Source organism: Populus trichocarpa, chromosome 1 (assembly GCF_000002775.5).
Source record: "Populus trichocarpa isolate Nisqually-1 chromosome 1, P.trichocarpa_v4.1, whole genome shotgun sequence".
NCBI lineage: Eukaryota > Viridiplantae > Streptophyta > Magnoliopsida > Malpighiales > Salicaceae > Populus > Populus trichocarpa.
Window position 1 is genome coordinate 7,667,052 of NC_037285.2, and position 18,208 is coordinate 7,685,259.

Here is an 18,208-nt window from a genome sequence, read left to right on the forward strand (position 1 = left end):
TTTTAATTTTATATATAATATAATATAATATAATAAAGACTAAGTCATGCGAAGATATCACTCACCATGACCAAACAAATTGTTCAATTTTCTCTTAAACCACCACTTAAATAATACAAATCAACACCAACCCCAACCCCAACCAACCATCCACCAGAATTGATTAGAATATACATTAGGGTTGATAAAAGAGTCACTCGTGGGGCCACAACAAGTGCGTTTTCCTGTACAATATCCACCGTTAGATGTTATTTTTTATTCAAGAATATGCGGTCATGTCTTGGACACTGAGTTTCTTATCCAGCTACACGGATTGAATTGGCTGAACAGACTCTAACCATAAAAACCTTTTTTTAATGTCTAAATTACTTTTAGCACCTCCATCCCTAATGTATTTCCAAATTTATGTCAAAATAATTAAAATTTTCAGTTTTATCTCTAATTATTAGACATTTTTAATAAAATAGTGCTGATTTTACCGAATATTTTTCTCAAAATCACTTGTTGGAAAAATCAAAAATTACCATAATTCTTAAAACAAAAAAAATCAAGTTCTATTTATAATCGTGTTGTTTCACTGCATGAAATAACAACACATATCAGTCAGGTCCTATTTTTTTTTGCGTTACAAAAGTATTTTTATTTGCATCAAATTAATATTTTTTTGGTGTTATCCGATCATTTTGATGCGCTGGTATCAAAAATGATTTTCAAAAAATAAAAAAAATATTATTTTGATACTTTTTCGAGTAAAAAACATTTTAAAAAAGAACCACCGCCACACTTTTAAACAAGCTTGAATGGGCATGGAACGGAAGAAAATAACTTGAGAAATATATGATATTTTAGGGGATGTAAGTGAAGATATTTGAGTGTAGGCACCAAATTAAGAGTCGGTGGATAAGTCATGTTTCCTTCTTTTTTTCTTTTTTCTTTTTTTATCAGCTAATGTTTATTGTCTAATGACTAAGTAAGTAAAAGCAGGTGGTGATGATGGCCTTTTTTCCAAGGGCCTGCCCCCTTGGGAATCGATGCGACATCAAGTATCGTGACAATTCTGAATATATTTTTTATAAATTTAATATTCTTTTCATATAAATATACTTTTAAAAAATATTTAAAAATAATTTCGAATACACTCACACTCCCAATCACTCCAAGCCTAGAGCTATGCTTCTTGGAGCACGTAAAACAATAATTAAAAAGTCAAATTAATATTTTTTTTATTATTTTTCTCTTTACATTTAGCGTATCCCTTGAAGATGTCTAAGAGTAGGAGAGGAACAGGGGAACAGGTGGCGCATGTCTTTTAGCACGCTCAAAGATTCCAAGCCAAGTCCCTCTGATGCTTTTTTTTTTCTTTTTTTACGTTTAATTTTTCAAGAACTGAAAATCACAAAACAGGCAATCCACTTTCTACTCGAGTCCAACCAAGCTATTTTGAGTCTGAGAATCTCAAAATTAACGAACTACGTACAGAGAGTACTCATTGAGTCCTTGAGCTTCGAGTTGGATTGCCACCCCTCTCCTTTTGAACTGAGAAAATCCTAAATTCAATACAATTTATGATTTAACATGTCAATTTCATCTTGGATTTGTAATCTTACAGACAAATATTATCAAAGCTGTACTATTTTTTATATAAAAAATCTTTTAAGTTTGAAATTTATTAAAGCCTATACTATCTTTATTTAATTTTTATCAAATAAATAGAAATAGTGAGATTTAAACTCGTGATCACTTGGTTATTAAAACTCTGATATTATATCAAAAAATCAATTCAATTTAAAAAGTTAAGCTTTTGGATTGAATGATAAAAAATTATATAAATTATATAATGAGATATCATTTAATAATTTAAAATTTTAAATAAAATTAATTTTTTAACGTTATTCAGCGTTAGCATTTGAATGGCAGTTTCGAATCATCGTGACTTTGCCATTTGCTGGTCGAATAACATAGGCGCAGAGGGAATAACGCTTTACAGCCTTTAGGTGCCTTCTGGCAGGATCGATGATACTATTTGGAAGTGAAATATAAGTCGCCAGAGGAAACATCCTTGAAAAGAAAAATTGATGAAAAGGGTGTGTAGTAGGTAGCCAGTTAAGCAGTTCTGTGAAGACAAACCCAATTCATAATAAAAAAAGAAGCAGAAGAAATCCACGGACCATTTATTAACAAGATTTGTTGAAAATTTTTCAGACCTTTTTTTTAATTGATGAGATTCCACATTAGATCCAAAATGTGGTCATTATATAAGGAGGAGTAGAGAGCTAATTACTCACAAAGTCACAAGTTCTAGCTTTAGCTTCAGCACTAGCTCATTCGTCTAAATCTTGTTTTTGCTCATCTTGCTTCTTTTCTCCCAAGACTATCTTCACCAGGGAAAAAAAATGAGAGCAACCTGTATTCTTCTCTGTTTCTTTACGTTTCTTGTTGCGTCTTCAGCCCATCCGGGGAAGAAGAAGCAGTACAAACCGTGCAAGGAATTAGTCCTATACTTTCATGACATTATTTACAATGGCCAGAACGCTGCCAATGCAACCTCAGCAATTGTGGCGGCACCGGAAGGCGCCAACTTAACCATCTTAGCAAGCCAGTTCCATTTTGGCAACATTGCAGTTTTTGATGATCCCATTACCCTTGACAACAATCTTCATTCACCGCCGGTCGGTAGGGCACAAGGCATGTATATTTATGATACCAAAAACACCTTCACTGCCTGGCTAGGCTTTTCATTTGCCCTCAATTCCACAGACCACCAGGGCAGCATAAACTTCATCGGAGCAGACCCAATTATGATAAAGACTAGAGATATATCCGTGGTTGGAGGCACTGGGGATTTCTTTATGCACAGGGGAATTGCTACCATTGCCACCGACGCATTTGAAGGCGAGGTGTATTTCAGGCTCCGAGTTGACATCAAATTCTATGAATGTTGGTAAAAAAAGGATCACACATATGATTTGTTCAAGATTGAGTGAAAATTCGGGTGATGCTTTTGTTGTAGTCCCTTCTCATTGAATAAGACATTATTTTGAAGTTATATCCTTGCACTATTTAATTCATTTCATCTTCACTACTTAATTTATAGCTATGAAGGTTTGGAGGTTCCATGCAGTTCTATTATCAACAAAATCATTAATTCCTCCGAGCTTCATTTTGAGGACCTTAATTATTAGTCCAAGCAACCTCGGAGCATGAACTTTAATTTCAAACAAAATTTAATTAATAGTGACCACAATTATTCATATTCACAAAAATCAATTTAAAATCAATGATAATAAGATTATAATAACTCGTCGTAATTGTAGAACTCTTAACTCTTAACTCAGGATCGTGCATACTAATACCTGGAAATTGATATGGTAAAGGATGTGTTTTTCACCACTCAGTAACCAATATAAAACATACACACACTAAGACATAGTGCAATGTGAATATAATAAATTGACTTATTTATAAAATCATCAAAATATGCACAAATATCTTATAATACATAGCTTATAAAAGTAATCATTTTAGGTCACAGTAGACCATTACTTACCTTTTGTTAGAGCTTTATATATGATCAGAAAGCCATACATTTTTTTTTATATCTTTTATTGCATGAATATTGAATTGTTGTTTATCCCTTTGCCATTATCATTAATTCATTTCAAAACATGCTCATTTGGTTATTATTTCAGGATAAAAAAAAATAGAAATAGTTGGGACAATATATATATATATATATATATATAATTGAAAAAATAAAAATAGTTATTATTAGTTATTAAAACTCGACCCGAGGCAAGGTTTAGGTTACTAATCAGGAGTATCAACCTGGGTTAATCTAATTTTTTTTTTTTAAATCAAAACAACATCGTTTTGACCAAAAATATTTTTTTTTTAAAAGACAATATGTTTTTTACCTAGGTTTTGAGCAGGTTTTACCCACGTTAATTAGATCGTGGGTTGATCCGGACTTTTAACTATGTTAAGCTGGTTCAATCCCTCATCTATTTCGTTTTAAACCCAAATCGATCAAACCCCGAGTCAGTCGAGTCACGGATCGACTTGCCAGCCACTCTAGATTCTATAATTAAGGTTATTATGTTATTATTAGTTTGAACACTCAACATAAACTTTTAAAAAATCATATCTAATTATTTTTTAAATTATATAAGTTTGACAGTAATTGATATTAAAGATAAAATATATTTTTTAATATTTTATTTTATCTTATTTACCATCAACTAAATAAGATATAAAGGTGGTCACTTTGTCTTATACACCACTACTACATATAATTATGTCTTTGTCTTTATTGTTCTAAGATAGTAATCAAACGCTACCTTAGAGTATATTCATATGTTGCTAATGGTGAAATGGTATTTTATTTTGTTTTGTTTTGTTTTCTTTAATATAATATTGTTTTAGATGCATTTTATTGTGAAAAAAACCTAAACTCCGAAAAAATAAATTTGTGATTTGAATTTAATAATGAAGATCCATGTGTGTTTTTATATCATAATTTCTTATGGGCAGTTGGAGATAAAATTAAAATCTTATTATTTTATCAGTTTCATTTTAACATAATTCTGTTGTTGTGATTCATAAGAAAATTACAAAAAAACATAATTTTTTTTCTTTAAATACGTTTAAGAAATGGAGAACGGAAAAATTAAAACGAAATGAAGAAAATCAAATTAATAGAGAATTAGAAGAAGAAGAAGGTGTGGAGAGGAAGAGAAAAACAAAACAAGGAATAGATGTTTTTTATTCTTTATAAAACAAATATATAATAATAGATGCTGAAAACAAAGTAACGAAAATTAATTAAGAAGTTAATAATAATAAAGTGAAATGACGGACATGACCCATGGTGCCTGCACTGGGCTTGTTGAGCATTTCAGACGACACATAGTACGTTTTGGTGAAGACAAACAACAAGTTGTCTGCTGAGACATTTGCTAACCTTTCCCTCCTTTTTATTTCCAATAACACTGCCTGTGATGGCTGAAATACCTCCATCCCAGGCAACCATTTTTTTACCACAAAAATACCTCAAATCTCACCCTTTAAAAATTATATATATAGGCCCACGTGGAGGTCTGAAATGATATGGCAAAAAATCGTCACAAATTCCTCTATTTTTTTTTAATTATACCAATCTCACCATCAAATAAATAATAAGATATAGATATTATTAAACCCAATTTGAAATCCATCCAAATCTAATTCAATATATATATATATATATATATATATATATATATATATATATATATATATATAAAATTTTATGTTATGTTAAATAATAAATAATAGTTAAATAATCAATACCCTTACACAATTGATAAAATATAAATATTTAAATTTATTAATTGATAGGTAATATCGAAAAAACCTAGCCGTTGATATCTATTTCCATCTATAACATGGAGTTATAGGTAAAAAGATCATTGTTAGTCCTCCCACTTTGGACTTTTGGTCATTTTCATCCTTTTACATAATTTTGGTTTAGATTGAACTATGATCCAGCATTGAAATGTGGAGATTTTATACTCTATGTCCATCTCCACCATAGACATTAGGTGGACCACACGGCTTCAATTAGTCGATCCAGTATTAGAAAACCGCTATTATTGAGAGAACGACACATGTACACCCATAATTTATAAAATTAATTAAAAATGTAAGAATTAAATATTAAAAATTAAGAACCTAACGAGTTTTTAATCCGTCCTATATTTATATTGCTTGTATATCAATAACTATATCCTTAAAATTTTAAATTATAACATTTTTTTTTCCGTATAGTCTCAAGTTCGATCAATGTGGTTGTTATTATGATGGCTACTGGAGGCTTACATGGTCATTAACTTCAGGGCTTATAGGATTAGTCGAAATACACGCAAGTTGACCCGAACACCCATATTAATAAAAAAAATTATATATTAAAACACCTCGATTGTAGCAATCCATAATAGTCAATGAGTTCACCTTCTATTTTAGTTTTGTTAATATTAAATTTATTATTATTATTATTATTTATTAAAAGGATAAACAAAAAGAAGAGCACCGCCTCACCAATGATCATTATGATTAATTAATAATACCAAATTAAATGATCTTACAATTCTGTGGAAAAAAAAAATCTTACCATCACTCACCAAATTGAATTGATATTTGGCCATAAAGCATTTGATTTGAGGCATGATCCTTCGTTTAGCTATTGAAACTCTCTAAATCTCTTGTTTTTATAATAACTCGAGGTGGTTTTCTGATTTAATACACGGTTGCTTATTATTTCAGTTAATGAAATAAATGAAGCGAGAAATAGGCTATAGAAATATACAAATAAAGACACACAAACATACCAGACTTGGATATATGTATAATTAAATATCTCTTTAAAACGTAATATATCTATTTAGTCTCTCCTTACCAGATCCTCTTCCTGAAGTGATTTACTATGGTGCTACAGCCTAATATAATGATATATTAATGGTTTTGATCTTGCATTAAAAATCTTACACCACTTCATTTCAAATCAAGTTTAATTTCCTCACAATCATTTAGTATTTAGTAGGTGAACCAGTAGTAAGAGCTTGGAACTAAGAGATTCGCTTTCCCTGTGATCTCAACGAGCCCCGTGGTTGCTAATATGATGGCCACTGAAGGCTTATATGGTCGTTAATTTCAAGGCTTATGAGATTAGTCAAAGTGTGCATAAACTCGTCCAGACACCCACGTTACTAATGATAAAAAAATTAATTTCCTAACACTGTCCATCTTTTTTCATAAATATTCCTCTAACAGTAGGTAACCGAGTCCCCTAGCGCATGTGCATCCAATCATGATCTCTATCGTAGGTTTGAAGTCAACAGATTAAGAGGAGTTGTTCGAAGAGAATAAAGCAGATTATTCTTGATCTGGTAGAGTTAACAACGCCAGTGCACCAACAATGTCTTCAAAGCGAAGCTTTAGTTCATTCTTTATGCCAAAATCAATAACCAGGCTCTCCTATATAAGGAGACTGAGCATCTTGCCTCCTCCCATCTCCTTCAGGCACTCATATTCTCCGTACTTTTTAGCAAATGGAAGCTAAAAGACTAATTTTAGCTCTCTTCCTTCTCTTCTTGCTCTCTAAATCCTCTGCTTTCCCTAGCAGAAAATCTCGAGTTCATAAACCATGCAAAAGATTAGTCTTCTATTTCCATGACATTATTTACAATGGCAAGAACTCCAAGAACGCAACCGCGGCAATTGTGGGGGCACCAGCTTGGGGCAACAAGACCATATTGGCTAACCAAAACCATTTTGGTGACTTGGTTGTTTTTGATGACCCCATTACCTTAGACAACAACCTACACTCGGCCCCAGTAGGTCGTGCCCAAGGGATTTATGTGTATGACAAGAAAGAAATCTTCACTGCCTGGCTAGGTTTCTCTTTCGTTTTTAACTCTACTGAGCATAAAGGAAGCATAAACTTTGCCGGGGCTGATCCATTGATGAACAAGACTAGGGATGTTTCAGTGATTGGTGGTACTGGAGACTTCATCATGGCTCGAGGAATAGCCACATTGATGACTGATGCATTCGAGGGTGAAGTTTATTTCAGGCTTCGTGTTGATATTCAGTTGTACGAGTGCTGGTGACAGTTTTTGCTTCGAGTTCAGCATTTGATGGTTCTCTCTTTTTAATCGGTTTTCCAGCAAAATTAAGAAGAAGGTTGATTTCCTTTGCAGTTATTGAATCGAGATTCTTGTATCACCAAGTGTTTCATAATTGAAATAACTTTTCATGAGGTTATAATTAACTTTTATTCTTAATTTGTTATCAGTTTTATGTTTAATTATTGTTTGGTTGGAAGATGATAATGATTGTTTTTAAAATGATAATTAAAAAAAACAAAAACGGGAAAAACAATACCGAAGTCATTATGAGAGTCGGTATTTGATATCCAAACCTTCGGTGATGCTTGAGAGTGTAATTGCGGTAGCTTTTCAAAGGTTTTTTTACTCGGAAAAACATTAAAATAATATTATTTTTATTTTTAAAAAAGTATTTTTAACATCAGTGTATCAAAATAACATAAAAATATATACCAAAAAAATATTAATTTGAAGAAAAAAAATAAAATGTTTTTAATTTTTTTCAAAAACATTTTTAAAATACAAAAATATATAAAATGAAAATTTCGTGTGGTTCATTAATTACAAGTTCTCTGTTGCTACAACCTAATACATTACTATTATTCTAACAAAAAAAAAAAACCCAATACACTATAATTAGATTTTAAATTTATTTTAAACTTGTAAATGTCAAGCTGAAATTCCCCCCTGCACATAGGAGAGTTATTGGTCTTTGGGCTTAAAACTAGGTCACCACCGGACCCTAACCTCCCTCAGGCAGCATTATCTCTTAACGTTGTAATAAGTGATGTCCAGCTGGCACCACCAAATCATTAAATTTCCATCCCGACCCAATCCACCAAATTATTAGGCAACTTATAACCACCCCACTACCCTATCGAAGACGATCCCAGTACAGCAGTGCTCCACCGCAATTTGATCGACTCTTCGAGCGTGTTTTACAGCGTGATTACGGATACTTTTTAAATAATTTTTCGTGTTAAAATACATGTTAATGATGTTTTTTTTATTTTTTAAAAATTATTTTTAACATCAGCACATCAAAACGATCCAAAACATACAAACCATATTAAATTTTAGTAAAAAAAAAAAATTTAAATTTTTTAGAAACGCAGCCGCAACCGCGTTCCCAAACGTTTCCTTCAATGCCCAACCTCCCACTATTTTTTGTTTTTTTTTGCAGTTAGATATGTAAAAAAACAAAAATCATAACAAATTTACTGCTTATGGACCGCAACCTAAAGATCAACCTTAAATCAAAATTACAGTGGTCATAATTTCTTTGTAGTCATATAATCCAATGACCTAATGTGATTGTTCTCTTGCTCTCTTCGCCAAGGTCAATGTTTTTCTCCTTCATTCCTTTCACTGTTGAGGTAGAAGAATGATTCCTTGAGAAAATGTTTTCTAAATTAAAATGATTTGTGTTTAAGATTCTTATTTAACTAATATGATAATTTAAGTTTATCTTTATCTTATAATCTCCCTCGTATTCATGTATTTAGAATTGAGTTTATTTGAATATTAATAAATAATAATTTAAAAGGTTAAATACTTGTGTGCTCCCATTTTCAATGGGTATTATCGTTGCCAAAAATATTGTGAATTTGTGTGTGGTTTTTTTTTCCTTTTTTTTTTTTTTTTTGAGATTGAACCCTTGTAAAATAATAATAATGCCTAACCCACTTATAATTACTGGTTCCATGGTGGCCCACGAAGCCCATTTTCTTTACTTTATATTGATCTGACCTTCAAGCGGAGGCTGACAATCGTTGCCTTTTCTCAATGGAGCTTACAAGAGGTCCAGCCATTGATTTTCGTCAATCCCTCACAGACTTGACAGGCAGGTGGTGCGACTATAATCCTTGAAAGTCTTGGTGCAACAGTAAACAAGATAAATAAACGAAGTTCACAAACGCATCATTATTGTCATTGTGTGTTTACTTTGGGGAGGGTATATTTTATTTGGGTTCTCTGTTACAAGTTGACCTCTGTCTCTCTCGAGTTTCTGTTCTTCTCTTCGTTTTTTGTCTTTCTTTTTTTATTGCCTTCGTTGATAGTGTTGCCTTTTGATTGTTTGATTTATGTTTTCGGGTCCCTTTTACTTCTACTTTGTTTATTTGCTCATTCTAATCTTCTCTGCTATCGGTTAGGTTATGCTTGTGGTTCTTCGTTTCTTCTCTGGTGTCTGTTAGGGGGTTTTTCAGGTTTATTTTCTCTTTGCTCAGTTGTTTTGTTCACTAGGTTAGTTTTCTTTCCTTGTCTGGTTAGCATCTTCATGTTTCTTTTGTTTTTGCTTATTTGGGTTGCATGTTTCTTAACTCTGTATATTCTCATGTTTTCTCAGCTAGCTTCAGGTTGCAGCTTTTCTATCTTCTTGTTGTTTGTTGTTGCTCGCGCTTTAGGGAGTCTTTACTGGTATGGCAGGTCCTTTTTTTCTGATGATGTGTTGTCTCTTCTTTCCCCACTTCTCTCTGTGTGGTTCTGGAATCATGTACGGCTTGGATGATTGTTGGGCTGTTTTTTCCTACCACACAATAACACAAGGGGAAATAATCAAGTAAACTCATGCCTAAGATTCCATGCATTCTTTCTCATTGTAATTTGTTCATATCTAATCGTTTTAAGGAAATAATAAACCACATCCCAGATATTTTATGAGACTACATCTACAACAAAACATGTCTTCCTAGTAAAATAGAAGATTTAAGAAAAACGACACTTCTTTGTATTATTATCAGAATATGATTTGTGTTTAAATTCCTTCAACTGGCGACAAATATTATATGCAACCTATGAACTCTTATTAACGGATAAGCTTACTGAAGAGCTGTGTCTAAATCAATATTTTCTCAAAAAAAAAAAAAAAAAAGCCTTTGTACATTCGTGAAACATGGTCAATTTCAAGATGAAGCTGGAATTTGGCCCAGATAATTACGTCCTTTCATCTTAACAACAAAATTTAAGTTGCATCTTTGTACTAAAAAAAACGGCAAGCATCCTGATATGCATGGACATAAAGAAATTATGAAGAATAATACTGAAGGCTTACCCATGAAGGAACCATTACTCGAAAGTTGAAAGGGTAAATCCCAGCACATACACCAAGTGACTCTATGATGTTAGGGGTTACTACATCCTCATAAGCATGAAGAAATGGAGGAGGATATTTAGCTAAAACCCAAATCAAATCATATAAAAAGAAAACCCAAGATTTAGATTGGACGTGTAAAGAAACAGAGGATGAGGAGTAATTTTTCCTCTCTTCTCTTTCCCACTAACAATTATTCTTCCTGTTGTTGCATCCCTAACTGAATAGAGAGTGCTAAAATACTCGCTATACATAGCGAGTGTTGATCAAATGGTTAAAATGGCGAGCCATTTAGCTAGCAACAATTCTTCAAAACAAAATTACACATACCATTTTGCCATGACCACCTCCATGATTGCCATTGAATTGACCACACCCCTGCCTCTGGGAGTTGATGAATGCCGGGTGGCATTATTGGCTAAGGCCGGGGGCAAGGATAAAGTTTGATTATTGTGTTGAGTACATGCCTCACACATCAGTAGCATAAAATAAGACTCTTCCAAGGTGAAAAAGGTATCATGGTGAGTGACCATGGAAACAAGAGAGTCATACTCTGAACCAAGAGCAATAAGTAAATACGTGATGTATCATCACACACATCACACATAAAAGGTTGTCCAGTAATATCCAACTTGTCTGTGAGACATTTGATTGTCATGAAATAATCACTTATGGTTTGACTTCCTTTCCACAGAGTAGAGAGTTGAGAGTGAGTGAACTTGTATTGTTTTAGCACGAGACTGTGATGCAAAGGCAGTGCTTAGAGCTATCCAAACTTCGGTGGAGGTGCTGTAATGAGTAATCTGTGCCAGCACCTCATCTGAAAGAGAAGAATCGATGCAGGTAAGGATAAGATTATCCTGGGTTTCCCAATTAGCAAAGGATGGGTTGGGAATTGTAGAACCATCAAAGGCAGTGATGGTTTTAGCAGGCTGTTGAATGGTGCCATCTATATAGTCGAAGACCTTCTGACCTTTGAGGTAGGGTAACATGGTGGCTTTCCATGTTGGGTAGTTCAAACGTTTGAGTTTAATGAGGTTGATGGAGGAGGATGGGGTGAAGATGGGAAGGTTGGATTTAAAAGTAGTTGAAGTTGTGGAATATTAGGAGGCATACATTTTGAAGAGGATCAATTAACGTGCTTAGGCAGCTCTAATACCATGTAGAATTGCACAAGAAGAAGAGTTTCACAAGAGGGAGAGTTGTATATTATTCCACATACTTTAAGAATACAGTGTATAAGATTTATAGATAGGTTATCTATAACCTTTTCCTCTACGTAAGCTATTTAAAAATGAAAAGATGATATCACAATGTTAAACAAATCAATTAGCCCGAAATATCAGCTAGTAGTTTCAGTTTTGAATTCTATCTCCAACAGTCTGAAAGCAGAGGATGAATCAGTTTCAGTAACCTGCCATTGAAATGCCTCTGCCATGTATTTGGGCCGAGTTAGCAGTTTCAGAGTTGCCAGGCAATGGTGCTGGGATTTTAGCTGCTGCTAACATCATTATCAGCACTTTCCTCTTGGTTTTTGTTGCGGAGTGGAGTGACAAATCATTTTTCTCGACAATTGGTGAGATACCATGCTGAGAATTTATAATCATCAGAAAGATTGTAACACTTGCTGGAAACAATTATGTATGAGACTTGGTTCTCTATCCTGATTTGAGTGAAACATCAAGAACTGTACTATTTAAGCAGATTTTTGGATCTGCATATCAATTTACAAATGTTTCCTTGACTAGACTGTAGAGGTGGACTTGGTCTCAATGCGCCAGAGCTAGCCTGAAAATAATACTTAGCCACAAACTGAGGGGAAAAAAAAATATAGTCGTTGTTTGCTTCGACATTTGAGTATTGATGGCACTATCCCCACTTCGTTGATGAAAATCGTCTCCTGGATTGTGTGTGTTTCAGCCGAAGGGACAATTACTCGGAGTAATGATGATGAGCTATTTTTCGTCCTCCAAAAAAAAAAAAGAGGCCATATTAGTAATGTAGAGTAAATGATAAAACACCATGAAAACGAAGTTCGTTTGGTATATGATCTGTTAGAGAAAACAGGATTGGATGATTTTATTCCTGTTAGTATTCAAAATGCGTGATGCCTTTTCTTCTTGCCTAGGAAGACTGAATTTGGATTATATTATATTTGTATACCGTCTGAATTCTCAAGTGCCAGTATACATAGTAAATGTTTCCCTCTCTGCTTGTCCCCCTGTGATCCTGCAAGAATTTTCTCATGCTGCACTTGCAGCAGCCTCTTCACCTGTCATTGGCGGACCCCTAACTGGCCATGGTGTTGCAACAGTGGTAATTATTACTACCTGAAAGAAAACTTAACCCTTACTTTGATGCACTACAATAAGCTAAATCAAAATCATAATAGCAAAGTTTTCTGTAGAATATGAAAAATCTGCTCTTGAAATTCGAAGTTAACATTGCAGAGAGTATATGATTATAAATTGCTTTCAATTTGGAAAGCTTGATTGTTAAAACAAAGTCACGCGTGCCAACTATATTACTGATGCAGCAAGATTTCTAGTCCCTGCAAATTCAACTAATCTTTTTCTCTTTTCCTTTCAAATGTAAAACCAGGCCTCATCTATGTACAATTTCATTTTGGCAGATTGATGTTCTGGGAGGTTCTTTACTTGGGACGTTCTTATCAGAAATGGTAGGTTTGAAATTTCAACTTTCGTTTATAATTAAGCAAAAGATATCCCTTCAAAATATATTTTCCTTGTCTCTGCTACATGGAATTACAGAATGTCCAACTTAGTGCACCTTGATTTTGTCTCTTCAACAATGGCAGTCACGCATATAGTTGGACCTGTATTGATGATGGGAGATGATTTGTATCTACCGTTGATCTTGTGGGTCCCACAAGGAGATCCCACTTGATCAACGGTGGGAATGAATCGAGCCACCTAGCATGATACATTGATGACTGGCCCATAATTGTCCTCTATTCTGCATTTGTTACCATCAAAATTTGTTCGAAACCTGTTGATGCTATCAGCATCTCTTACTTCTACCATTTAATTCCTGGTCAATCATAACCAGTATTTGAAACTTTCTGAGGCCAATTAATCCAATATGGAATCCAGTCGGTACATCTTCTTAATTGATAGAAGACATGTATGTAGTGCAATGAATGTTAGTGGAGCCATTAATTTCCAACTACATGGATTCAGCCAGAAGATTTGTATGAATTGTCTAGTCCAAGAATGTAAGGTCTGAAACATCATGGTATTTGTACCTTGAAAATATCCCTCGGTTGGACCAACATGATTTAGCAACCAATAAAGTTTTTCCCATGCATAGACTATTCTCCAGTTGGAATATCTAAGTAATGGACCTATGCGCCGCTAACCATGCCATCTTCATCCTTTGCCATGATTTCTTCGGGGAAAATAGTAACATACAGTAAGGAATTTTCTCATTTTCATTTCATGCATAAGGAAACTTAGTCCATCTCTTGCACAGGCCATTGCTTAATTATATTGGAGGGGTTCTTTTTCTTCTCTTTGCTGCTGTAACATTGGTTTAGATTGTAAGCCTAAACTACCCTGAGTTTCTTCTAGATGTAAAATCCCAGACCATAAATTTCTTGTTAAAATGTATATATGTAGGAAGAATTTGTAAGCAGTGTAATCGGTGTTTATTTTTAATATTGAGTATCCCTTCTGACTATACGTGAATCTACAAAGGGAAAACCTCGTTATCATCACAAATGTATTACTTCAATGATATCCCAAACCAACTAATTTTCCCAATTTCATCCCAAATCCATTGAAAATTAGACAATGTTGCCTTAATTTCCACAGCTAAATACATGCGAAAAGGACTTGATGTTTCCTTGCATGGACGGACAACTTTGTCACGAAACTGATAAAATTGAGAACAATAACGTGTCATGTTACAAAAATGAGGTTTTTGATCACTTCTATTTTATTATATTTGCTGTTCATTGACTTATTTTTCTTGTTGGCTCTCCATCGATAGGTTAAATCCAAAGTTTTGTAGCTCAAACATGCGTGGATTGTTGTTGTATTTGCTTGGATTCTCTTGCTTCCTGAGAGCTTTGCTACGTAGAAGACATGGCTTGATGGCTATAAAGTCCAAGCTGCAGAGTCAAAAAAATGACCTTTCCGTGTGGAAAAATTCTCTTTCTTAACTCCTTTGTGGTGGTGGGGCAACAATTTGTACACATACAAGGGTGGAGAAAAAGAGGTCGGAAAACTTTGGCAGATGTGGCACCTCCACGCCCATCCATGGAGACTTTACAAGAGAATTGAATAAAAAAAAGTCAAGACTTAAAAGATGACAAATCCCCCTCCCTGGCCTCCCCCTTCCCATCTCTTTTTCCTTCTCCATTTTCAACTTCTGCTTTCGTACATTTTGCTTACCTGTCCCATGCTTTCCCACTTTCTTCCTCCCTCGATCCCTCATTGTATTAGACAGTGTGGTATCAAACTATCTCTCCACTCCCCCTCTCCGTGTGTGTGTTTCTTTGACTCTCGTCTTTCAAAAAAGATTGTTCTCGGTCCAACCTTTGATCGATATTCCACGTCCCAAGATCTTACATACATACGTATGATTACTTGATGTAGAAGACAACGTGTTATTAATCATAATTGAAAGGATTTTATCATATAATATCGGAACTCCAATTCTTTGTTCATGCTCTCAGTATTAATATCAAAGTGGCATTGAAAATACTCAACTCGTATAATATTACAAAACCTAGGAATCTTAGTGCCCTCTTGACACGCCCTCTGCGCGCTCGTGATATTCCTTTTTCCACACAAATGATTCTCGCTAAGCAGAAAATGATAAGAGATTAAAAAGAGAGATTAGTAGAGTGATTAACCCATGCTAAAACTAAGAATCCGAAGATTTTTTCCTGCTTGTAGAGAATCCTAAACTTAAATATATTTTATATATATATATATAAAAAAAAACCGATACCAGCAAAGCAACGCTCCTACAACTATCAACTGTGCCCCCCCAGTTCGTTAAACGAGCAGAAAAGTTTACAGGGCGCAAGATCTTGTGGGGTCTTTATGGAGATGCCCAGTGAGTGACATTAGAAATCTGACACCGACAGCCACCAGCCACAACAGTTATGGTACCAGAGATAGTTTTATTATATTGGGCTCTTGTTAGTCACATGAAAGTGAACTTTGCACGTGCAACCTCAGAAGCCGAATATTTTAGAGGCATATTCTTCATCGGTAGCTTTGAGAAAAGGAGCATAATCAACCATTCTCCACTAACATTCCCTATTGTGGCAATATTAAAATGACAGCCAAAAATGGATTGGAAGAGGGAGGGAAAAATAAAATTAATTTAATCTCGGAAGACATGGATCGATTCAAGACTATGGCCAGCATACCTTGACCTTGTTTCATGCTTCATGGGATGAACGGCGTGGGATAAGATTTCGCGAGAGGAATCAAATTCTTGGACTTGATTTGTTTTGCTGCTATAAAATTTGTCAAATCCCATTTACATGTATGCGCAGAAGAAATCCCTTAGCACCGCTGCTTTTTATGCACAAGCTTTTTGCTGTTTCTGGGTAATGAGCTTCCTATTCTGCGCTTGGTGATTGCATGAATCTTATCCTTGTTAGAAAACGAGGAAGCCTTTCAAGATATTTTAGTACAGGCCACTGTGGTGAGCGAACCACATTTTGCAACAGCGAGCATCGCGCGTGCTTGAGCTGCGTCGCCTGTTTTTTTCCTTCTCCTTTAGGCCCTCCCAAACACCCCCTCGGTGTCCTTCTCAGAAAATAAATTAATCTCGACTACCAAGAGCTTTTACCATGTGCCTAATCTTTCTCCGACGCGCTCGTTGTTAACATAAGCAATTGTTCTGGCGGGCGACGTGGTGACAAGCGAAAACCGCTGTCGGCGCGAAGTATGGACCCCACGAGGAGTCTCGTTTCTCGAAGGGTTCTTTTGGTTTGCTTGTGTGGGGTCCTCACTAAGCCGAGATTGAGCACCATGAACGGCTACGAGCCGCTGCCGACTTCTCGAACTAACAACCAAACTAAATAAGTTTCCTAACCAAACAGATAATTTCAATTAATCCTCGAATCTTCAAAACTAAGCAATATAGTCCTAAAGCTAAAGACTTCCCTTGTGTTTTTTCTTAATTGTCCAAGCATTCTCGAGCTAGATTCTACGCAACAATATCAATTCTTTGCATATAGCTTCAAGATTTCATAATTAGCAATTCTTGTTTACTATGTATTGTCATTAACAGGACATGTAGCGTTGATATTGTTAGCAGCATGCATTAGTAAATATATATATTTTTTTAATTATTATTTTAGATAGGAAACTTGTCTGGGCTAAATTGACCAGCTCGTGATAGTTTTGGAAACTTAGAGACTTAAATTGAAATCATATATTTAGTTGAAAGACTCGTTTGTAGTTTTCCAGATAAATAAAATAAAACGTCATGTCTCTTTGACAGGCAGCGTGGGGCCTATTTTTGGACTGTCTCTGTATCTTATGCCACGCGCTACCTACCTTGACTGACCTTAACTAGCCTCCCTTTGTCGTGTCCCCCCCCCTATTGCTTTGGTCAGTGTCTGCATTATATCATTGCCACCATTTCATCTTACATTTATGAGAATGTAATTTTATTATGTTCCTCTCTTATACTGTGTTCGGTAGTTGCCCTACTCAAAAATATTTTTATTTTAAAATATATTAAAATATTTCTTTTTATATATTTATACTTTATTTATAATATTATAAAAAAATTAAAAAAACATCAATTTTTTTAAATTAAAAATATTTTTAAAACATATCTAGGCATTATAAGAATTTTCATCCCGCTCCAATATCAAAGTTCTTTCCCTAATAAATCTTAAATAAATTATGTAAATTAAAGTATTTTTTAGGATTTTTTCTATAATATTATTTTTAATCAAAATATTTAAATATTAAAAAACTTCTTCCTGACAAAAAGTAATATATATTGTTAGAAAAAGCTGGCCTTTTTTTAAGGTGAATTTCGTTTAAGTGGGAATTTAGCATGTGGGGGGGATGATTCTTTTGTTCTTGAGAAGAAGAAGAAGTTCATATTATCTTAATAATTAAATTAATTTAAATACAACTTAATGTATAATTAGAAGTTTTAGTGGATCAAACTCCACTTACATTATTTTATTTTATCTCTTATCATTTTCAAGAAGAAATTGTTTGTAAGAATCACAAAGCATCCACATTGTAAAAAAGAATTCATGAATAGAAAGAAAAATATAAAAAATATAAGTACTCGTTAATATAAGAAAATAAATGTGTCAAATCCCATGTGACAAAATAAAAGTAATAAGTACCAAAAAAAGAAATGCGGGGAAAATATCTGTCTCCGCCAATTAATATCCTTCAGTACTAATTACGAAATTAAACTTTCCAAATAAATGATGTGGTCTCTCTTCTTCTCTCTTCTT

The 18,208-nt window shown here is 34.1% G+C and overlaps 2 protein-coding genes and 1 long non-coding RNA gene across 3 annotated transcripts; all 3 read left to right on the forward strand.

The window, feature by feature from the left end:
• Positions 1-2,271: 2,271 nt before the first annotated feature.
• LOC7472728 (disease resistance response protein 206) lies at positions 2,272-3,046 on the forward strand. The gene has a single exon (XM_002297960.4). The coding sequence runs from the start codon at positions 2,394-2,396 to the stop codon at positions 2,943-2,945; it is 552 nt and encodes a 183-aa protein (XP_002297996.1). The 5' UTR covers positions 2,272-2,393; the 3' UTR covers positions 2,946-3,046.
• Positions 3,047-7,030: 3,984 nt separating this feature from the next.
• LOC127905746 (dirigent protein-like) lies at positions 7,031-7,807 on the forward strand. Its single transcript, XM_052455620.1, has one exon. The coding sequence runs from the start codon at positions 7,086-7,088 to the stop codon at positions 7,644-7,646; it is 561 nt and encodes a 186-aa protein (XP_052311580.1). The 5' UTR covers positions 7,031-7,085; the 3' UTR covers positions 7,647-7,807.
• Positions 7,808-9,416: 1,609 nt separating this feature from the next.
• On the forward strand, positions 9,417-10,850 carry LOC112329094 (uncharacterized). The gene is made up of 2 exons (XR_002984569.2): positions 9,417-9,887; positions 9,991-10,850. It is a non-coding gene; the product is annotated as an uncharacterized LOC112329094 (long non-coding RNA).
• Positions 10,851-18,208: the final 7,358 nt, after the last annotated feature.

Coding starts and splice junctions, on each gene's coding strand:
- LOC7472728 (XM_002297960.4), top strand. CDS start 2,394: ATGAGAGCAACCTGTATTCTTCTCTGTTTCTTTACGTTTCTTGTTGCG.
- LOC127905746 (XM_052455620.1), top strand. CDS start 7,086: ATGGAAGCTAAAAGACTAATTTTAGCTCTCTTCCTTCTCTTCTTGCTC.